Source organism: Cyclopterus lumpus, chromosome 2, assembly GCF_009769545.1.
Source record: "Cyclopterus lumpus isolate fCycLum1 chromosome 2, fCycLum1.pri, whole genome shotgun sequence".
Taxonomy (NCBI): Eukaryota; Metazoa; Chordata; class Actinopteri; order Perciformes; family Cyclopteridae; genus Cyclopterus; species Cyclopterus lumpus.
In genome coordinates, this window is record NC_046967.1 from 2,852,183 (window position 1) to 2,877,201 (window position 25,019).

The 25,019-nt window shown below is 38.1% G+C and overlaps 1 protein-coding gene and 1 long non-coding RNA gene across 2 annotated transcripts; both read left to right on the forward strand.

Moving 5' to 3' along the window:
• Positions 1 to 556: 556 nt before the first annotated feature.
• On the forward strand, positions 557 to 4,878 carry LOC117741387 (protein NLRC3-like; the record flags this gene model as incomplete). The annotated part of the gene is made up of 6 exons (XM_034548414.1): positions 557 to 676; positions 808 to 862; positions 1,865 to 2,093; positions 2,173 to 3,985; positions 4,069 to 4,242; positions 4,710 to 4,878. Coding segments are annotated over exons 1-6 (2,508 nt in total), but the record flags the coding sequence as incomplete, so codon positions are not given.
• A 17,448-nt stretch (positions 4,879 to 22,326) lies between these two features.
• On the forward strand, positions 22,327 to 24,769 carry LOC117741426. The gene is made up of 2 exons (XR_004610719.1): positions 22,327 to 22,368; positions 24,203 to 24,769. It is a non-coding gene; the product is annotated as an uncharacterized LOC117741426 (long non-coding RNA).
• The last annotated feature ends 250 nt before the right edge of the window (positions 24,770 to 25,019 follow it).

The window sequence follows — 25,019 nt, forward strand, 5'->3', positions numbered from 1 at the left end:
GTCTTTTTACAACCAAAAGAAACTAAATTTGTCCGAATTTTACTGAACATTTGTATTTATCAGCACTGTGTTTCTGTCAGGGTCCATCAGCAGAGAGCTGACTCTCCTGGAACTAGACCTGGACCTGGACCCAGCTGTGTGTCCATGAAGAGTGACCAGTCTATGGGAACCCCATTAACATTCAAAGATGGACTTCAGTCTTTTGGGTAAGCTTTTACAACCAAAAGAAACTAAATCTGTCATAATTTTACTGAACATTTGTATTTATCAGCACTGTGTTTCTGTCAGGGTCCATCAGCAAAGAGCTGACTCTCCTGGACCTGGACCTGGACCTGGAACTAGACCTGGACCTGGACCAAGCTGTGTGTCCATGAAGAGTGACCAGTCTATGGGAACCCCATTAACATTCAAAGATGGACTTCAGTCTTTTGGGTAAGCTTTTACAACCAAAAGAAACTAAATCTGTCAGAATTTTACTGAACATTTGTATTTATCAGCACTGTGTTTCTGTCAGGGTCCATCAGCAGAGAGCTGACTCTCCTGGACCTGGACCTGGACCTGGACCTGGAACTAGACCTGGACCTGGACCTGGACCCAGCTGTGTGTCCATGAAGAGTGACCAGTCTATGGGAACCCCTTTAACATTCAAAGATGGACTTCAGTCTGTTAAACTAAGGTGAGCTTTCATTAGGCTACTGTGTTTCTATCAGGATCCATCAGCAGAGATCAGACTCTCCTTTACCTTTGATTTCAGGATTCCTTAAGACAGAACATAATATACAACTTGTACTTTTGTTTTCTCCAAAGAGTTCAGCAACAGAGATCCCAAGTGATCCCAAGAGACCTGGACCCCATATTTAAGGTGTGTGAGTCAGAGACTGTATACAATATAGAGATGGTCAAAGAGTTGGATCGCTGATGGAGCTTAGACGGGCAGGTGAAGCAACACCTGTCAATCAAAGAGGCCACGCCCTCCATGTCTATCTTTTAGGCCTAATATAATTTAAATGGCTGAGTTATATATCTGTGGGGATTAACTCACCTTTGGAGCTTTTGTGTGTGCACTGACTAGCTAATCACCACCACAGTGCACAGCGCTCATACAGGAGGACCAATGACAACGCCGTCCTGACTGCGTTGTCATGGAAGCGTAACACCCATCTTCAAGTACCCCCGAGGTTAAAACTATGCTCTGTAAGCACTATGCTGTCGAGGATAGCTCTGTTAACACTTATAGCACAGTTAGCTGCTAGCTGCAAGCTCAGACGTCTCAGCGGCTAGCAGCTAACGGTGCTAACAGTGTGCAGGAAGGTACCCACTGCTGAACTTCTTCTTGTTTGGGGGCCAATCACACGACACATTAAATCAAGGAAAGCTTGCAAGCACAAAAAGGAGGGTTCTCAGGTATCGTTTGATTGGAGAAGTTTCGATACTACTTGGTTCTGGGTTATTTCGGGATTCTCGGCCCTAACTTGATGAAACATGGATTAAAGCTAAGTTCCTACCCGAGTCTTATGTATTAAACCTCCTCTGACCTCTGATGTCAACATTTAGACATCAGAGGTCAAGATGAAAAATTGAGCTTGTTTTTCATTGTCAGTTGGTATTATTGTCTTAGATTTACAATAATATTTCCCAGAATGCATTGTTAATCTACATTAACACACTGTTCACAGATTAGGTAGTAAAACACTTGAGAAAACAATAATAACATGATACTAAAATAATATAAACTTTTACAGTTTTGATGTAACATGAAAGCTAGAAGCTGAAATTCAGGAGATATTTCAAAGCTTTGAACCGACCTCAATACACCATTTTAAATATAAATACATGTAAATACACTTGTATTGTTTGGTTCCAGCTGCTTGAGAAGAACATTGTCAGCTTTATGAAGAGCGAGCTGAAGAAGATGCAAAAGGTCCTCAGTCCAGATTACCCAGAAGGCTCTGCGGGTCAGAAGGAAGATGAGGAGGTGTTGGACGGTGAGGATGAAGAGCAGATGAGGAGCAGCGGGGAAGCATTTCTGAAGATCACACTAAACCTCTTGAGAAGAATGAAGCAGGAGGAGCTGGCTGACTGTCTGCAGAGCAGTAAGAGGATTTAAAAGACTTTACAATTAAACAGAAGACCACCACTCACTAATTTCATCTATGATTTCTGTCATTCCAGAAACTAGTGCTGCAGTGTGCCAACATGAACTCAAGTCTAACCTGAAGAAGAAGTTCCAGTGTGTGTTTGAGGGGATCCCTAAAGCAGGGAACCCAACCCTCCTGAACCAGATCTACACAGAGCTCTACATCACAGAGGGAGGGACTGCAGAGGTCAATGAGGAGCACGAGGTCAGACAGATTGAAACAGCATCCAGGAAACCACACAGACCAGAAACACCCATCAGACAAGAAGACCTCTTCAAAGCCTCGTCTGGAAGAGAGGAACCAATCAGAACAGTGATGACAAAGGGAGTGGCTGGGGTTGGGAAAACAGTCCTAACACAGAAGTTCACTCTGGACTGGGCTGAAGACAAAGCCAACCAGGACATCCAGTTCATGTTTCCATTCACGTTCAGAGAGCTGAATGTGCTGAAAGAGAAGCAGTTCAGCTTGGTGGAACTAGTTCATCACTTCTTCACTGAAACCAGAGAAGCAGCAATCTGCAGGTTTGAAGAGTTCCCGGTTGTGTTCATCTTTGACGGTCTGGATGAGTGTCGACTTCCTCTGGACTTCCACAACAATGAGGTCCTGACTGATGTCACAGAATCCACCTCAGTGGATGTGCTGCTGACAAACCTCTTCAGGGGGAAACTGCTTCCCTCTGCTCGCCTCTGGATAACCACACGACCTGCAGCAGCCAATCAGATCCCTCCTGACTGTGTTGGCTTGGTGACAGAGGTCAGAGGGTTCACTGACCCACAGAAGGAGGACTACTTCAGGAAGAGGTTCAGAGATGAGGAGCAGGCCAGCAGGATCATCTCCCACATCAAGACCTCCCGTAGCCTCCACATCATGTGCCACATCCCAGTCTTCTGTTGGATCACTGCTACAGTTCTGGAGGACGTGTTGAAGACCACAGAGGGAGGAGAGCTACCCAAGACCCTGACTGAGATGTACATCCACTTCCTGGTGGTTCAGTCCAAAGTGAAGAAGGTCAAGTTCGATGGAGGAGCTGAAACGGATCAACACTGGAGTCCAGAGAGCAGGAAGATGACCGAGTCTCTGGGAAAACTGGCTTTTGATCAGCTGCAGAAAGGGAACCTGATCTTCTATGAATCCGAGCTGACAGAGTGTGGCATCGATATCCGAGCAGCCTCAGTGTACTCAGGAGTGTTCACACAGATCTTCAGAGAGGAGAGAGGACTGTACCAGGCCCAGGTGTTCTGCTTCGTCCATCTGAGTGTTCAGGAGTTTCTGGCTGCTCTTCATGTCCATCTGACCTTCAGCAACTCTGGTGTCAACCTGATGGCAGAAAAACAACCAAGACCTAAAGGCCTTGGTTGGCCTAAAGTATTGAGAGCAGAACCTAAACTAAAACATCTCTACCAGAGTGCTGTGGACAAGGCCTTACAGAGTCCAAATGGACACCTGGACTTGTTCCTCCGCTTCCTCCTGGGTCTTTCCCTGGAGACCAATCAGACTCTCCTACGAGGTCTGCTGACACAGACAGGAAGTAGCTCACTGACCAATCAGGAAACAGTCCAGTACATCAAGAAGAAGATCAGTGAGAATGTTTCTCCAGAGAAAAGCATCAATCTGTTCCACTGTCTGAATGAACTGAATGATGGTTCTCTGGTGGAGGAGATCCAACAGTCCCTGAGATCAGGACGTCTCTCCACAGATAAACAGTCTCCTGCTCAGTGGTCAGCTCTGGTCTTCATCTTACTGTCATCAGAAAAAGATCTGGAGGTGTTTGACCTGAAGAAATACTCTGATTCAGAGGAGGCTCTTCTGAGGCTGCTGCCGGTGGTCAAAGCCTCCAACAAAGCTGTGTACGGATACCTTATCATTACAAAATGGGTTTGATGTTTCACTTTGAACATTTTGTTTGTATTAATCCCTGTTCCTCCCTTAGGCTGAGTGGCTGTAAACTCTCAAAGAGAAGCTGTGGAGCTCTGTCCTCAGTCCTCAGCTCCCAGTCCTCTAGTCTAAAAGACCTGGACCTGAGTCACAACAAGCTGCAGGATTCAGGAGTGAAGCTTCTCTCTGCTGGACTGGAGAGTCCACACTGTGCACTTGAACATCTCAGGTCAGGATCAGCTGATTTACCACACAGATGATGTAGTGGTCTAAGTGTCTGATAGACTGAGTTCATGGTGGTTTCCCAACATGTTACTGAGGGAGAACAATGTCTACTGGTGTCTCTGCTGATATGCATCTGGAAATAATGCTGTGAACTGAATGGAGAAGTGGCCACTATCCTGCTGGGGATCAAAGTGGTGGATGTCTTGTCCACCAACATGAAGATCTTTTGGCCCTCCTGCTTTCAGGGAACCAGGACGCTTTGAGTCCTGATTTGAGTTTGTTAGAGCTGGAAGAACTTCTTTCACTGGAATCAGGGTTTGAAATGTGTTTACAGGGACATGATTTTAACAACATGTCTGTTTACAAAAGAAGATGAAACCAAAATGAAAGCCACTCATGTTAATGATGTAAATAATATATTCATTGTGTATTGATATGATAAACTCTGTGTGTTGTTTTGTGTGTTTTCAGTCTGTCAGACTGTCAGATCTCAAAGGAAGGCTGTTCTTCTCTGGGATCAGCTCTGAAGTCAAACCCCTCCAGTCTGAGAAAACTGGATCTGAGTGTAAACCAGCTGCAGGATTTAGGAGTGAAGCTGCTGAGTGGTTTTCTGGAGAGTCCACATTGTAGTCTGGAGACTCTGAGGTGGGTTCACTGTCTGCTGCTAGTGTAGCACCTTCATGTTTAATCAATAACTATTTGATTGATCTACGTATTGATCCATCAAGTGTTACATTTTCTGGTAATATGTTCCACTTCACATCAGCTGCCTCGTTGTCTGCATGTCATCCTCTAGACCAGGGGTCACTAACAGGTGGACCGCGGTCCAGACCCAGACCCCTTTTTCTCTGGACCGAAAACCGATAGATAATTGAGATTTATTACATTTTCACAAGTCACTTCTATTTCACCGGCTCAGCTCTTCTAGTCTTTACGGCTCTCCTTCAGCGGTCCAGGAAACACAGCGGCCAATTACACGCGTTGTAAATCATCTCACGTGATGCTACTCGGCCAATCACACATGTGTATTCAGATAAGCCCCGCCCTCGACTCGAGTGCCATATTCACTCACACGGGAGCGACAGGAGACCCGAAAGATGGAAAAAGTATGCGAGTCAGAGAAGTTCCAAAAAGAGAAATGTGGACATCTTAACCAGAGCTTAACCACGAATGGACTCTGTTATGTTTATTGTTCCCACAACCAGTTCAACAGCAGCATGTCTCACGTTCAGAGATATTAAAGCAGAGATATTAAAGCAGAGATATTAAAACAGAGATATTAAAACAGAGATATTAAAACAGAGATATTAAAGCAGCGATATTAAAGCAGAGATATTAAAGCAGAGATATTAAAACAGAGATATTAAAGCAGCGATATTAAAACAGAGATATTAAAACAGAGATATTAAAGCAGAGATATTAAAACAGAGATAATAAAGCGGAGATATTAAAGCAGAGATATTAAAACAGAGATATTAATGCAGCGATATTAAAGCAGCGATATTAAAGCAGCAATATTATAGCAGAGATATTAAAACAGAGATATTAAAGCAGAGATATTAAAAGAGGGATATTAATGCAGCGATATTAAAGCAGAGATATTAAAGCAGAGATATTAAAGCAGAGATATTAAAACAGAGATATTAAAACAGCGATATTAAAGCAGAAATATTAAAACAGAGATATTAAAGCAGCGATATTAAAACAGAGATATTAAAGCAGAGATATTAAAGCAGAGTTATTAAAGCAGCGATATTATAGCAGCGATATTAAAGCAGAGATATTAAAACAGAGATATTAAAGCAGCGATATTAAAACAGAGATATTAAAGCAGAGATATTAAAGCGGCGATATTAAAGCAGAGATATTAAAGCAGCGATATTAAAGCAGCGATATTAAAGCAGAGATAATAAAACAGACATATTAAAGCAGAGATATTAAAACAGAGATATTATAACAGCGATATTGAAACAGATATATTAAAGCAGAGATATTAAAGCAGCGATATTATAACAGCGATATTAAAGCAGAGATATTAAAACAGAGATATTAAAGCAGCGATATTAAAGCAGAGATATTAAAGCAGCGATATCAAAGCAGCGATATTAAAGCAGAGATATTAAAGCAGAGATACTAAAGCAGAGATATTAAAGCAGAGATATTAAAGCAGCAATATTAAAGCAGCGATATTGTAACAGCGATATTAAAGCAGAGATATTAAAACAGAGATATTAAAGCAGAGATATTAAAGCAGAGATATTAAAGCAGCGATATTAAAGCAGAGATATTAAAGCAGCGATATCAAAGCAGCGATATTAAAGCAGAGATATTAAAACAGAGATATTAAAGCAGCGATATTAAAACAGAGATATTAAAGCAGAGATATGAAGCTACGAGACAAAGCTCAGATCTTTGGAGCAAACGTACCCTAAGAGCCCAAAATGATCAGAATCTAACACATGAATTATAAATAAAGCTAAGAGCCCAATATGATCAGAATCTAACACATGAATTATAAATAAAGCTAAGAGCCCAATATGATCAGAATCTAACACATGAATTATAAATAAAGCTAAGAGCCCAATATGATCAGAATCTAACACATGAATTATAAATAAAGCCAAGAGCCCAATATGATCAGAATCTAACACATGAATTATAAATAAAGCCAAGAGCCCAATATGATCAGAATCTAACACATGAATTATAAATAAAGCTAAGAGCCCAATATGATCAGAATCTATCACATGAATTAATTGATCAACAATGACGTGAACAGAGAGAAATGAGCTGAAACAAGTGGTTTCATAACCAGATGAAGTCCCTGCACACACATTTCTCCTTCTAGATAACAATAATATAATATCTTGGCTCTTTTGATTGACAACGCTTGACGCCCCAATAAACTGAATTTAAAGCTGCAGGACAATTCAGTTAAATTATTATTTCTAAAATAAAGTCCTTTATTTTAAGTCACATTTTTCAAAAGCTTTCTGTTTTAAATCCAGCCTTTATTTTACTTTAAATAAGAGAAGATAATGTATTTACTATTAGAGTAAGTATTATTTATAATCAAACCAGTTAAATTGGAAATCTGTTATAATAAATATTTTGTAGATGTTATATAATTTAGTTTTCTTTATTTAATTTGACAGTCAGTTGTTTACTACATACAGACGTTAATACAACTGTTGGCTACTTCAATGCTTATGGCACAAAATCATAGAGCGCATATTTGACATTGATGTTCTGGACCTTTAATGAGGAAGTTCTCTCTAACTGGACCTCGCTGAATTTTAATTGAATACCCTGATGTACAATCATGAAATGTACAACTTGTCTGGCTTCATGCTGCTGATGGATATATATATATATATATATATATATATATATATATATATATATATATATATATATATATATATATATAGATATATATATATATAGATATATATCTATTCATCTATATATCTATCTATCTATCTATCTATCTATCTATCTATCTATCTATATATATATATATATATAGATAGATAGATAGATAGATAGATAGATAGATAGATAGATAGATAAATAGATAGATAGATAGATAGATAGATAGATAGATAGATAGATAGATAGATAGATAGATATATATATATATATATATATATATCTCCATATATGAAACAAGTCATGACTCCTCCTGCCGTAAGCTGCTTCTACACGTCTGCTACCAGCTGCAGGAAACCTTGTGAAGTGGAGTTCACCATTTAAAACCTGATCACATCTGATTGATTATGAACAGATTGTTTCTATCATCATTTCTTCTTCTTACAGGGACATGATTTTAACAACATGTCTGTTTACAAAAGAAGATGAAACCAAAATGAAAGCCACTCATGTTAATGATGTAAATAATGATTCATTGTGTATTGATATGATAAACTCTGTGTGTTGTTTTGTGTGTTTTCAGTCTGTCAGACTGTAAGATCTCAAAGGAAGGCTGTTCTTCTCTGGGATCAGCTCTGAAGTCAAACCCCTCCAGTCTGAGAGAACTGGATCTGAATGGAAACCAGCTGCAGGATTCAGGAGTGAAGCTGCTGAGTGGTTTTCTGGAGAGTCCACATTGTAGTCTGGAGACTCTGAGGTGGGTTCACTGTCTGCTGCTAGTGTAGCACCTTCATGTTTAATCAATAACTATTTGATTGATCTACGTATTGATCCATCAAGTGTTACATTTTCTGGTAATATGTTCCACTTCACATCAGCTGCCTCGTTGTCTGCATGTCATCCTCTAGACCAGGGGTCACTAACAGGTGGACCGCGGTCCAGACCCAGACCCCTTTTTCTCTGGACCGAAAACCGATAGATAATTGAGATTTATTACATTTTCACAAGTCACTTCTATTTCACCGGCTCAGCTCTTCTAGTCTTTACGGCTCTCCTTCAGCGGTCCAGGAAACACAGCGGCCAATTACACGCGTTGTAAATCATCTCACGTGATGCTACTCGGCCAATCACACATGTGTATTCAGATAAGCCCCGCCCTCGACTCGAGTGCCATATTCACTCACACGGGAGCGACAGGAGACCCGAAAGATGGAAAAAGTACGCGAGTCAGAGAAGTTCCAAAAAGAGAAATGTGGACATCTTAACCAGAGCTTAACCACGAATGGACTCTGTTATGTTTATTGTTCCCACAACCAGTTCAACAGCAGCATGTCTCACGTTCAGAGATATTAAAGCAGAGATATTAAAGCAGGGATAATAAAGCAGAGATATTAAAACAGAGATATTAAAGCTGAGTTATTAAAACAGAGATATTAAAGCAGAGATATTAAAACAGAGATATTAAAGCTGTGATATTAAAGCAGAGATATTAAAACAGAGATATTAAAGCAGAGATACTAAAGCAGATATATTAAAACAGAGATATTAAAAAAGAGATAATAAAGCAGCGATATTATAACAGCGATATTAAAGCAGAGATATTAAAACAGAGATATTAAAGCAGAGATATTAAAACAGAGATATTAAAGCAGCGATATTATAACAGCGATATTAAAGCAGAGATATTAAAATAGAGATATTAAAGCAGAGATATTAAAACAGAGATATTATAGCAGAGATATTAAAACAGAGATATTAAAACAGAGATATTATAACAGCGATATTAAAGCAGAGATATTAAAATAGAGATATTAAAGCAGAGATATTAAAACAGAGATATTAAAGCAGAGATATTAAAGCAGAGATATTAAAGCAGCGATATTAAAACAGAGATATTAAAGCAGAGATACTAAAGCAGCGATATTAAAACAGAGATATTAAAACAGAGATATTAAAGCAGCGATATTATAACAGCGATATTAAAGCAAAGATATTAAAACAGAGATATTAAAGCAGAGATATTAAAACAGAGATATTAAAGCAGAGATATTAAAGCAGAGATATTAAAGCAGGGATATTAAAACAGAGATTTTAAAGCAGCGATATTAAAGCAGAGATATTAAAACAGAGATATTAAAGCAGCGATATTAAAAAAGAGATATTAAAACAGAGATATTAAAGCAGCGATATTATAACAGAGATATTAAAGCAGCGATATTAAAACAGAGATATTAAAGCAGAGATATTAAAGCAGAGATATGAAGCTACGAGACAAAGCTCAGATCTTTGGAGCAAACGTACCCTAAGAGCCCAAAATGATCAGAATCTAACACATGAATTATAAATAAAGCCAAGAGCCCAATATGATCAGAATCTAACACATGAATTATAAATAAAGCTAAGAGCCCAATATGATCAGAATCTAACACATGAATTATAAATAAAGCTAAGAGCCTGTTGAGTTGTAGTGGATTTTATATACACTTGCACATGTAGATAAGAGAGGTTATGTTTTAAATTAATACATAAAGAAAGATATGATCATTAATTTGAGGAATATTCTGAGGAATGTATTATGAAGCATAAGAGAGGATCACTGTTTTATTATTCTGTTTGTTAATGACAAATGTAATGATTCATTGTATGATGCATGGGAATGAATGGATGTTTTATTGTTTAGACAGTAGTTAAAGGGATGCCGATTGAAACCTGAGATGTTGCTTTTATTCTGTAGGCAGGATAATAGGGTTTTATTCTGAAGGGGAACTTCCTGTCCTTGACCGGAAGTGTGATCTTTGACCCCGCTAGTTTATCGATTTGAGGCATTCTTTGAAGTGGCCAATGGAACTAACCCTCAGGTGTGAACCTTATGTCTTATTCGCTGGTCAGCGTAGCATGCTGTGTCTCTGAAAGGTATTTGCATGAATACCTCCACTAACCAATGGGAGCTTAGCTCAGCGAATGGACTGTGAATAAAACTAATTGTGAGACGTGAATTTGGTCTCTTACGTGGTGACGCAAGACAGAAACTGTTGGCTAAGTCAGGAGACTGTGGAAGCGAAGCCATGTGAGCACGTCCGGGCCTGGACCATGTATGTATACAGATGACTCTAGTTTGTTATGATTAAATAATGATTATTATATATCTCTGGCTTCGGAGCTTCTTCTTCCAAGCACAAGGTAGCTCGAGACTCTCTGAACTCTTACAAGCCCAATATGATCAGAATCTATCACATGAATTAATTGATCAACAATGACGTGAACAGAGAGAAATGAGCTGAAACAAGTGGTTTCATAACCAGATGAAGTCCCTGCACACACATTTCTCCTTCTAGATAACAATAATATAATATCTTGGCTCTTTTGATTGACAACGCTTGACGCCCCAATAAACTGAATTTAAAGCTGCAGGACAATTCAGTTAAATTATTATTTCTAAAATAAAGTCCTTTATTTTAAGTCACATTTTTCAAAAGCTTTCTGTTTTAAATCCAGCCTTTATTTTACTTTAAATAAGAGAAGATAATGTATTTATTATTAGAGTATGTATTATTTATAATCAAACCAGTTAAATTGGAAATCTGTTATAATAAATATTTTGTAGATGTTATATAATTTAGTTTTCTTTATTTAATTTGACAGTCAGTTGTTTACTACATACAGACGTTAATACAACTGTTGGCTACTTCAATGCTTATGGCACAAAATCATAGAGCGCATATTTGACATTGATGTTCTGGACCTTTAATGAGGAAGTTCTCTCTAACTGGACCTCGCTGAATTTTAATTGAATACGTTGATATACAATCATGAAATGTACAACTTGTCTGGCTTCATGCTGCTGATGGATATATATATATATATATATATATATATATATATATATATATATAGATCTATATATCTATATCTATATCTATATATATATATATATATATATATATATATATATATATCTATATATATATATATCTATATATATAGATATATATATATATATACATATATATATATATATGTATATATATATATATCTATATATATATATCTATCTATCTATCTATCTATCTATCTATCTATCTATCTATATATATATATATATATATATATATATATATATATATATATATATATATATCTCATATATGAAACAAGTCATGACTCCTCCTGCCGTAAGCTGCTTCTACACGTCTGCTACCAGCTGCAGGAAACCTTGTGAAGTGGAGTTCACCATTTAAAACCTGATCACATCTGATTGATTATGAACAGATTGTTTCTATCATCATTTCTTCTTCTTACAGGGACATGATTTTAACAACATGTCTGTTTACAAAAGAAGATGAAACCAAAATGAAAGCCACTCATGTTAATGATGTAAATAATGATTCATTGTGTATTGATATGATAAACTCTGTGTGTTGTTTTGTGTGTTTTCAGTCTGTCAGACTGTAAGATCTCAAAGGAAGGCTGTTCTTCTCTGGGATCAGCTCTGAAGTCAAACCCCTCCAGTCTGAGAGAACTGGATCTGAATGGAAACCAGCTGCAGGATTCAGGAGTGAAGCTGCTGAGTGGTTTTCTGGAGAGTCCACATTGTAGTCTGGAGACTCTGAGGTGGGTTCACTGTCTGCTGCTAGTGTAGCACCTTCATGTTTAATCAATAACTATTTGATTGATCTACGTATTGATCCATCAAGTGTTACATTTTCTGGTAATATGTTCCACTTCACATCAGCTGCCTCGTTGTCTGCATGTCATCCTCTAGACCAGGGGTCACTAACAGGTGGACCGCGGTCCAGACCCAGACCCCCTTTTCTCTGGACCGAAAACCGATAGATAATTGAGATTTATTACATTTTCACAAGTCACTTCTATTTCACCGGCTCAGCTCTTCTAGTCTTTACGGCTCTCCTTCAGCGGTCCAGGAAACACAGCGGCCAATTACACGCGTTGTAAATCATCTCACGTGATGCTACTCGGCCAATCACACATGTGTATTCAGATAAGCCCCGCCCTCGACTCGAGTGCCATATTCACTCACACGGGAGCGACAGGAGACCCGAAAGATGGAAAAAGTACGCGAGTCAGAGAAGTTCCAAAAAGAGAAATGTGGACATCTTAACCAGAGCTTAACCACGAATGGACTCAGTTATGTTTATTGTTCCCACAACCAGTTCAACAGCAGCATGTCTCACGTTCAGAGATATTAAAGCAGAGATATTAAAGCAGAGATATTAAAGCAGCGATATTAAAACAGAGTTATTAGAGATATTAAAACAGAGATATTAAAGCAGAGATATTAAAGAAGATATATTAAAGCAGAGATATTAAAGCAGAGATATTAAAACAGAGATATTAAAACAGAGATATTAAAACAGAGATATTAAAGCAGCGATATTAAAGCAGAGATATTAAAACAGAGATATTAAAGCAGCGATATTAAAACAGAGATATTAAAACAGAGATATTAAAACAGAGATAATAAAGCGGAGATATTAAAGCAGAGATATTAAAACAGAGATATTAATGCAGCGATATTAAAGCAGCGATATTAAAGCAGCAATATTATAGCAGAGATATTAAAACAGAGATATTAAAGCAGAGTTATTAAAGCAGCGATATTATAACAGCGATATTAAAGCAGAGATATTAAAACAGAGATATTAAAGCAGCGATATTAAAACAGAGATATTAAAGCAGAGATATTAAAGCGGCGATATTAAAGCAGAGATATTAAAGCAGCGATATTAAAGCAGCGATATTAAAGCAGAGATAATAAAACAGAGATATTAAAGCAGAGATATTAAAACAGAGATATTATAACAGCGATATTGAAACAGAGATATTAAAGCAGAGATATTAAAGCAGAGATATTAAAGCAGCGATATCAAAGCAGCGATATTAAAGCAGAGATATTAAAGCAGAGATACTAAAGCAGAGATATTAAAGCAGAGATATTAAAGCAGCAATATTAAAGCAGCGATATTGTAACAGCGATATTAAAGCAGAGATATTAAAGCAGCGATATTATAACAGCGATATTAAAGCAGAGATATTAAAACAGAGATATTAAAGCAGTGATATTAAAGCAGAGATATTAAAGCAGAGATATTAAAGCAGCGATATTAAAGCAGAGATATTAAAGCAGCGATATCAAAGCAGCGATATTAAAGCAGAGATATTAAAACAGAGATATTAAAGCAGAGATATTAAAGCAGAGATATTAAAGCAGAGATTTTAAATCAGAGATATGAAGCTACGAGACAAAGCTCAGATCTTTGGAGCAAACGTACCCTAAGAGCCCAAAATGATCAGAATCTAACACATGAATTATAAATAAAGCTAAGAGCCCAATATGATCAGAATCTAACACATGAATTAATTGATCAACAATGACGTGAACAGAGAGAAATGAGCTGAAACAAGTGGTTTCATAACCAGATGAAGTCCCTGCACACACATTTCTCCTTCTAGATAACAATAATATAATATCTTGGCTCTTTTGATTGACATCGCTTGACGCCCCAATAAACTGAATTTAAAGCTGCAGGACAATTCAGTTAAATTATTATTTCTAAAATAAAGTCCTTTATTTTAAGTCACATTTTTCAAAAGCTTTCTGTTTTAAATCCAGCCTTTATTTTACTTTAAATAAGAGAAGATAATGTATTTATTATTAGAGTATGTATTATTTATAATCAATCCAGTTAAATTGGAAATCTGTTACAATAAATATTTTGTAGATGTTATATAATTTAGTTTTCTTTATTTAATTTGACAGTCAGTTGTTTACTACATACAGACGTTAATACAACTGTTGGCTACTTCAATGCTTATGGCACAAAATCATAGAGCGCATATTTGACATTGATGTTCTGGACCTTTAATGAGGAAGTTCTCTCTAACTGGACCTCGCTGAATTTTAATTGAATACCCTGATATACAATCATGAAATGTACAACTTGTCTGGCTTCATGCTGCTGATTGATGTTTATATATATATATATATATATATATATATATATATATATATATATATATATATATATATATATATATATATATATCTCATATATGAAACAAGTCATGACTCCTCCTGCCGTAAGCTGCTTCTACACGTCTGCTACCAGCTGCAGGAAACCTTGTGAAGTGGAGTTCACCATTTAAAACCTGATCACATCTGATTGATTATGAACAGATTGTTTCTATCATCATTTCTTCTTCTTACAGGGACATGATTTTAACAACATGTCTGTTTACAAAAGAAGATGAAACAAAATGAAAGCCACTCATGTTAATGATGTAAATAATGATTAATTGTGTATTGATATGATAAACTCTGTGTGTTGTTTTGTGTGTTTTCAGTCTGTCACGCTGTGAGATCTCAAAGGAAGGCTGTTCTTCTCTGGGATCAGCTCTGAAGTCAAACCCCTCCACTCTGAGAAAACTGGATCTGAGTGTAAACCAGCTGCAGGATTCAGGAGTGAAGCTGCTGAGTGGTTTTCTGGAGAGTCCACATTGTAGTCTGGAGACTCTGAGGTGGGTTCACTGTCTGCTGCTAGTGTAGCACCTTCATGTTTAATCAATAACTATTTGATTGATCTACGTATTGATCCATCAAGTGTTACATTTTCTGGTAATATGTTCCACTTCACATCAGCTGCCTCGTTGTCTGCATGTCATCCTCTAGACCAGGGGTCACTAACAGGTGGACCGCGGTCCAGACCCAGACCCCTTTTTCTCTGGACCGAAAACCGATAGATAATTGAGATTTATTACATTTTCACAAGTCACTTCTATTTCACCGGCTCAGCTCTTCTAGTCTTTACGGCTCTCCTTCAGCGGTCCAGGAAACACAGCGGCCAATTACACGCGTTGTAAATCATCTCACGTGATGCTACTCGGCCAATCACACATGTGTATTCAGATAAGCCCCGCCCTCGACTCGAGTGCCATATTCACTCACACGGGAGCGACAGGAGACCCGAAAGATGGAAAAAGTACGCGAGTCAGAGAAGTTCCAAAAAGAGAAATGTGGACATCTTAACCAGAGCTTAACCACGAATGGACTCTGTTATGTTTATTGTTCCCACAACCAGTTCAACAGCAGCATGTCTCACGTTCAGAGATATTAAAGCAGAGATATTAAAGCAGAGATATTAAAGCAGAGATATTAAAGCAGCGATATTATAGCAGAGATATTAAAACAGAGATATTAAAGCAGAGATATTAAAACAGAGATATTAATGCAGCGATAATAAAGCAGAGATATTAAAGCAGAGATATTATAACAGAGATATTAAAACAGAGATATTAAAGGAGAGATATTAAAACAGAGATATTAAAGCAGAGATATTAAAGCAGAGATATTAAAACAGAGATATTAAAACAGAGATATTAAAGCAGCGATATTAAAAAAGAGATATTAAATCAGAGATATGAAGCTACGAGACAAAGCTCAGATCTTTGGAGCAAACGTACCCTAAGAGCCCAATATGATCAGAATCTAACACATGAATTATAAATAAAGCCAAGAGCCCAATATGATCAGAATCTAACACATGAATTATAAATAAAGCCAAGAGCCCAATATGATCAGAATCTATCACATTGATTAATTGATCAACAATGACGTGAACAGAGAGAAATGAGCTGAAACAAGTGGTTTCATAACCAGATGAAGTCCCTGCACACACATTTCTGCTTCTAGATAACAATAATATAATATCTTGGCTCTTTTGATTGACATCGCTTGACGCCCCAATAAACTGAATTTAAAGCTGCAGGACAATTCAGTTAAATTATTATTTCTAAAATAAAGTCCTTTATTTTAAATCACATTTTTCAAAAGCTTTCTGTTTTAAATCCAGCCTTTATTTTACTTTAAATAAGAGAAGATAATGTATTTATTATTAGAGTATGTCATATTTATAATCAATCCAGTTAAATTGGAAATCTGTTATATTAAATATTTTGTAGATGTTATATAATTTAGTTTTCTTTATTTAATTTGACAGTCAGTTGTTTACTACATACAGACGTTAATACAACTGTTGGCTACTTCAATGCTTATGGCACAAAATCATAGAGCGCATATTTGACATTGATGTTCTGGACCTTTAATGAGGAAGTTCTCTCTAACTGGACCTCGCTGAATTTTAATTGAATACCCTGATATACAATCATGAAATGTACAACTTGTCTGGCTTCATGCTGCTGATGGTTATATATATATATATATATATATATATATATATATATATATATATATATATATGAAACAAGTCATGACTCCTCCTGCCGTAAGCTGCTTCTACACGTCTGCTACCAGCTGCAGGAAACCTTGTGAAGTGGAGTTCACCATTTAAAACCTGATCACATCTGATTGATTATGAACAGATTGTTTCTATCATCATTTCTTCTTCTTACAGGGACATGATTTTAACAACATGTCTGTTTACAAAAGAAGATGAAACCAAAATGAAAGCCACTCATGTTAATGATGTAAATAATGATTCATTGTGTATTGATATGATAAACTCTGTGTGTTGTTTTGTGTGTTTTCAGTCTGTCACGCTGTCAGATCTCAAAGGAAGGCTGTTCTTCTCTGGGATCAGCTCTGAAGTCAAACCCCTCCAGTCTGAGAGAACTGGATCTGAGTGTAAACCAGCTGCAGGATTCAGACTTGAAGCTGCTGAGTGGTTTTCTGGAGAGTCCACATTGTAGTCTGGAGACTCTGAGGTGGGTTCACTGTCTGCTGCTAGTGTAGCACCTTCATGTTTAATCAATAACTATTTGATTGATCTACGTATTGATCCATCAAGTGTTACATTTTCTGGTAATATGTTCCACTTCACCTCAGCTGCCTCGTTGTCTGCATGTCATCCTCTAGACCAGGGGTCACTAACAGGTGGACCGCGGTCCAGACCCAGACCCCTTTTTCTCTGGACCGAAAACCGATAGATAATTGAGATTTATTACATTTTCACAAGTCACTTCTATTTCACCGGCTCAGCTCTTCTAGTCTTTACGGCTCTCCTTCAGCGGTCCAGGAAACACAGCGGCCAATTACACGCGTTGTAAATCATCTCACGTGATGCTACTCGGCCAATCACACATGTGTATTCAGATAAGCCCCGCCCTCGACTCGAGTGCCATATTCACTCACACGGGAGCGACAGGAGACCCGAAAGATGGAAAAAGTACGCGAGTCAGAGAAGTTCCAAAAAGAGAAATGTGGACATCTTAACCAGAGCTTAACCACGAATGGACTCAGTTATGTTTATTGTTCCCACAACCAGTTCAACAGCAGCATGTCTCACGTTCAGAGATATTAAAGCAGAGATATTAAAGCAGCGATATTAAAGTGGAGATATTAAAGCAGCGATATTAAAACAGAGTTATTAGAGATATTAAAACAGAGATATTAAAGCAGAGATATTAAAGAAGATATATTAAAGCAGAGATATTAAAGCTGAGATATTAAAACAGAGATATTAAAGCAGAGATATTAAAACAGAGATATTAAAGCTGAGATATTAAAGCAGAGATATTAAAACAGAGATATTAAAGCAGAGATATTAAAGCAGAGATATTAAAGCAGCGATATTATAACAGCGATATTAAAGCAGAGATATTAAAACAGAGATATTAAAGCAGCGATATTAAAACAGAGATATTAAAGCGGAGATATTAAAGCGGCGATATTAAAGCAGAGATATTAAATCAGCGATATTAAAGCAGCGATATTAAAGCAGAGATAATAAAACAGAGATATTAAAGCAGAGATATTAAAACAGAGATATTATAACAGCGATATTAAAGCAGAGATATTAAAGCATAGATATTAAAGCAGAGATATTAAAACAGAGATATTAAAGCAGCGATATTAAAACAGAGATATTAAAGCAGAGATATTAAAGCATAGATATTAAAGCAGAGATATTAAAACAGAGATATTAAAGCAGCGATATTAAAACAGAGATATTAAAGCAGAGATATTAAAGCAGCGATATTAAAGCAGAGATATTAAAGCAGCGATATTAAAGCAGAGATATTAAAACAGGGATATTAAAGCAGAGATATTAAAGCAGCGATATTAAAGTAGAGATATTAAAGCAGCGATATTAAAGCAGAGATATTAAAACAGAGATATTAAAGCAGAGATATTAAAGCAGAGATATTAAAGCAGAGATACTAAAGCAGCGATAATAAAACAGAGATATTAAAGCAGAGATATGAAGCTGCGAGACAAAGCTCAGATCTTTGGAGCAAACGTACCCTAAGAGCCCAAAATGATCAGAATCTAACACATGAATTATAAATAAAGCTAAGAGCCCAATATGATCAGAATCTAACACATGAATTATAAATAAAGCTAAGAGCCCAATATGATCAGAATCTATCACATGAATTAATTGATCAACAATGACGTGAACAGAGAGAAATGAGCTGAAACAAGTGGTTTCATAACCAGATGAAGTCCCTGCACACACATTTCTCCTTCTAGATAACAATAATATAATATCTTGGCTCTTTTGATTGACAACGCTTGACGCCCCAATAAACTGAATTTAAATCTGCAGGACAATTCAGTTAAATTATTATTTCTAAAATAAAGTCCTTTATTTTAAGTCACATTTTTCAAAAGCTTTCTGTTTTAAATCCAGCCTTTATTTTACTTTAAATAAGAGAATATAATGTATTTATTATTAGAGTATGTATTATTTATAATCAATCCAGTTAAATTGGAAATCTGTTATAATAAATATGTTGTAGATGTTATATAATTTAGTTTTCTTTATTTAATTTGACAGTCAGTTGTTTACTACATACAGATGTTAATACAACTGTTGGCTACTTCAATGCTTATGGCACAAAATCATAGAGCGCATATTTGACATTGATGTTCTGGACCTTTAATGAGGAAGTTCTCTCTAACTGGACCTCGCTGAATTTTAATTGAATACGTTGATATACAATCATGAAATGTACAACTTGTCTGGCTTCATGCTGCTGATGGATATATATATATATATATATATATATATATATATATATATATATCTCCATATTTGAAACAAGTCATGACTCCTCCTGCCGTAAGCTGCTTCTACACGTCTGCTACCAGCTGCAGGAAACCTTGTGAAGTGGAGTTCACCATTTAAAACCTGATCACATCTGATTGATTATGAACAGATTGTTTCTATCATCATTTCTTCTTCTTACAGGGACACGATTTTAACAACATGTCTGTTTACAAAAGAAGATGAAACCAAAATGAAAGCCACTCATGTTAATGATGTAAATAATGATTCATTGTGTATTGATATGATAAACTCTGTGTGTTGTTTTGTGTGTTTTCAGTCTGTCAGGCTGTGAGATCTCAGATGAAGGCTGTTCTTCTCTGGGATCAGCTCTGAAGTCAAACCCCTCCAGTCTGAGAAAACTGGATCTGAGTGGAAACCAGCTGCAGGATTCAGGAGTGAAGCTGCTGAGTGGTTTTCTGGAGAGTCCACATTGTAGTCTGGAGACTCTGAGGTGGGTTCACTGTCTGCTGCTAGTGTAGCACCTTCATGTTTAATCAATAACTATTTGATTGATCTACGTATTGATCCATCAAGTGTTACATTTTCTGGTAATATGTTCCACTTCACATCAGCTGCCTCGTTGTCTGCATGTCATCCTCTACAATCATGAAATGTACAACTTGTCTGGCTTCATGCTGCTGATGGATTACTGAACAGGCCTACTGGGCACAGAGCCAGGGGCCAAAGGGTCAGGGGTCAAAGGGTCGGGGGTCAACGGGTCAGGGGTCAAAGGGTCAGGGGCCAAAGGGTCAGGGGCCAAAAGGTCAGGGGCCAAAGGGTCGGGGGTCAACGGGTCAGGGGCCCCCTGTCCTTCACCTACAGAATGTCACTGAGAGACACACAAAGACACAAATAGACACATTATGACCACAAAGAGACACAAAAAGAGTAATGATGAGTATACTATATATACACACCAGTGGCGGGCCGTGCATTGTCTCTCTGAGCCTTCTCTGCCATCTTACTACAGCTGAACAACCTAACAACATCATGTTGTGGAAACACCTCATATTCACATAACAAGTTAAATAAAATGTTACATGAAGTGCAACACCTTCAACTACAGAGTGCAGATACATAAATACACGCATGACGGGATGCTGCATGTCGTCCACATCAATGTAATTAACACAATGACAGGAACAACTTCACATTTATTCATAACAAAACAATCCAACAAAACTGCGTCACTAAAACACTGCACACTCAAGAGCACGAAACATTCAAATATTATTCACATCAGAAGGAACGATGTTAACTATATTGTAACGTTTCGGTGCGTTTCACTCACGGCACGGAGACGGGTTGACGTCCTTCAGGAACACTTTATTGATTGTTCAACAACAACATTGACGAGGCACTCTGATGCTAACAGCACGGACAGTTTCATCAACACGGTACTCGTCTAACAAACTTAACTCACTCCCGTTCCCAGAACAGGTCAAACCCGCCTCCCCTCTGCTCCACCAATCGCAGGCACGCACCTCGACCAGCACGCACACTGCCTCCCCGTGATTGGCTAGAGAGAGGGGTTGACGACAGACCCCTCCAAATACAAAGCTCCCCTGTACAGGGTCGCTACACCATAATAAAAACAACACCATAGACAAATGGACACAACGCTACTACAAAAAGCAGTTGACTCACCAGATGCTGTTCACTTAAAGACAAAGTCCATCCTCCTCTTTGTTAACAGACAGTTCAATGACGCGGTAGTCCAGTGGATCGGTGGCTTCAGTCCCAGTAACAAGGTCCTTCTCGATGCCCATGGACGCCAGTGATGAGTCGAGCCTCCCCAGTTGCGTTTTAGGGCTGAAGATGTCCGCTCGACAGTGGCAGTCGATATCAGGCTCGTCACCTCCAGACATGCCAGTCCGTAAAGCTGACGCAATACAATGAGCAACTCTTCTCTGATGCTGTCAGCAGGAATATGGTTCATAGTTGTTGGACTGAAAGTGACGCACAAAGGCTTTTACTTGCTGGGTGAAGGCTGCTAGCTGTGGGGTTTGTTACGTATCCCACTGTCACGCTGGCCCACTGACCAATCACAGCGCACGTTAATGCTCACGTACTTCCAGGCCTTCTAGCCCAAGTTCATGGTGGTTTCCCAACATGTTACTGGGGGAGAACAATGTCTACTGGTGTCTCTGCTGATATGCATCTGGAAATAATGCTGTGAACTGAATGGAGAAGTGGCCACTATCCTGCTGGGGATCAAAGTGGTGGATGTCTTGTCCACCAACATGAAGATCTTTTGGCCCTCCTGCTTTCAGGGAACCAGGACGCTTTGAGTCCTGCTTTGAGTTTGTTAGAGCTGGAAGAACTTCTTTCACTGGAATCAGGGTTTGAAATGTGTTTACAGGGACATGATTTTAACAACATGTCTGTTTACAAAAGAAGATGAAACCAAAATGAAAGCCTCTCATGTTAATGATGTAAATAATGATTCATTGTGTATTGATATGATAAACTCTGTGTGTTGTTTTGTGTGTTTTCAGTCTGTCATACTGTAAGATCTCAAAGGAAGGCTGTTCTTCTCTGGGATCAGCTCTGAAGTCAAACCCCTCCAGTCTGAGAGAACTGGATCTGAGAGGAAACCAACTGCAGGATTCAGGAGTGAAGCTGCTGTCTGATCTTTTGGAGAGTCCACATTGTAGACTGGAGACTCTAAGGTCAGTAGAGGGTTTGAGTCCATGTGTTGTTGTTGTTCACGTCTACAGGAAGTGAAGCTGGATCACAGCTGACGGCATCACGAGATGTTTAGAGATTGTGGTCCTCATTCATCAAACTATCAAACTATTGATCATCTCTGTTAAAGATCTGAGATCAGTCTGACTGAAGCCTGCACACCACTGGCTCTCACTTCATAGAACCAGCTTTACATTTAGTAACCAAGAACATTAGCTGGTGTTTTACTGCTCAGTCTTTTCCTCCATGGAGCCAATCATCAGTCACGGCTGAAACATCCACTAGTGCTGCTTTGTTCACGTTGAGGAAGTTCCAGATATCCTGGAAACCAAACTTCATCATGTCTGGTTCATGACATCATCTGGAGAATGTATTCTCTGGATCTAGCAAGACACACATGGGCTGGTTTACTGCAGCTGTAAGAACCCAAAATACAGATTCAGCTGTGATTGAATTACAATGAACGGATAAAAATGAAGCAGATTTATGAAAAGTCTAAATTCATGTTTTGTTAATTGTCCACAAGAAGACAAGAAAACAACTTTTAAAATATTAGTTTTCTGAATGGAGATATATATATATATATATATATATATATATATATATATATATATATATATATATATATATATCCATATATGTGTATAGCCCCAAATCACAAACTCTCCTCATAGGGATTTACAATCCGTACACATATGACATCCTCTGACCTTTGACCCTCACATCAGTTCATGAACAACTCTCCAACATTGGGAGAAAATGGTAAGAAAGGGTTAGTGAGAGCAACTGAGGAGGATCTATCAGGATGGACATAAGTACAATAGATGTCATGTGACCAGAAGTACAATAGATGTCATGTGACCAGAAGTACAATAGATGTCATGTGACCAGAAGTACAATAAATGTCATGTGACCAGAAGTACAATAGATGGCATGTGACCAGAAGTACAATAGATGTCATGTGACCACAAGTACCATAGATGTCATGTGACCAGAAGTACAACAGATGTCATGTAACCAGAAGTACAACAGATGTCACGTGACCTGAAGTTCAACATAACAGAGTTACAACACATTCAATGCATATCACATAAATAATTCATATAATGAGTATTAGTCATGATGAAGAGGTCAAAAATCCCCAAATAGCAGCAACAGTGGATATGGTAGAGTAATGGTAGCAGTAATGGTTTTGGCTATACTAATTGCATGCACCTACACATACCAATGATAATAGCAGGAGGGGTCGGGCAGGATCCCAGCAGGAGGCAGGACCAGGGTCCAGAGGCAACACGACCCAGAGAACCTGTGAGGAGAGAAAGCACAAAGACTCTGGGGAAGGAGCAAGGGACCCAGTTTCATCTGGTCTCTGGACTAATATGAGGCCTCGTAGGGAACCTCCAGCTGTGGGTTCTTTTCAACGTCAGGACGTCAGTGACGAAGTAGGAGCATCTCAACACCGATTGGCTTTAAAGACGCAGCGTCACGTCAAGTTCTCACTCGTGTCGAAATATGTCCATTCACATGTTGTCCTTTTATTCCTTCTTTGCATTGACTCTGTATGAAGTCGCGTGGCTTTGCGTGTGTTGTGAACGCAGCAGAACAGGGTTGAATCCATCTTTACAGCGAGCACCTCTCTGGTTCTGCAGTCGTGATGCGTTCAGGACCCTCAGCAAAGACTCAGCCTGGATGACCCAAAGGGTCAGAGGAAGCTGCATAGACTGGAGGCCCTGCTGCTCTTTCTCTTGATGTGCTGATGAAGGGACTCTCTGGAGACACTGATCCATCTCTTCTGTTGTCTTCTTCTTCTCTCATCAGATGGACGTGATCAGCTGAGTGCTGATGATCCAGAGAGCATCTGGAGACTGGGACTGCTCCACCACCTCCACCTGGATTTGATTTAGTCGACCACACAGCAGAAGACTTTTAAAAGATTAGAAGATTTGTTTTGCTTGGATGTCCAAGACACAACAACATGTGTACTAATTGTTGGACATTCGTTTGTGTGCCGCTCCGCAGGCCGACAAACACCAGTCAGTGTCCATTTTATTTTGAAGGTCAATTCCAGAAGTCCCCGTTTCAACGTCGGTGAATTGAAGCCTACTAACCTGCACGGCTCTGTGCACGAGCCTGGAGTGTGTGTCAACTTTATGATCAGACACAGACATGTTTGTTTTCTGCAGAAATATTCATTTTATGAAGCTCATTATAATATTATATTTTAGTAATTCTGAGAAAAATTAAGTCAAATCATTCTAAATCCTAATGGAAATATTATACTGTTTTTATTTGTAATAATTATAATTGATATATCATATTGTGAACAGAGTAAAGCTCGAAACCACAAACGTTTCCCTGTTTATGTATAAATACAGTGTACGTACATTCCTTTCCTTGTGTCTTTATTCACACATAACAATTTGTGACAGCTAATTTCAATTAGAATGAATTCAGTTTATTTTGTATAGCCCAGAATGACCTTTGACCTCACATCGGATCAGCAAATGTCCCCAGAAAAAAAGAAAAAAACCTTTCACTGGTAAAAAAGGGGAAGAGACCTTGAGGAGAGCAACAGTGTGTCGACCCAACACACATCAGAGTCAACGTGTATTTCTCATTTTGACCCGAGGATGGC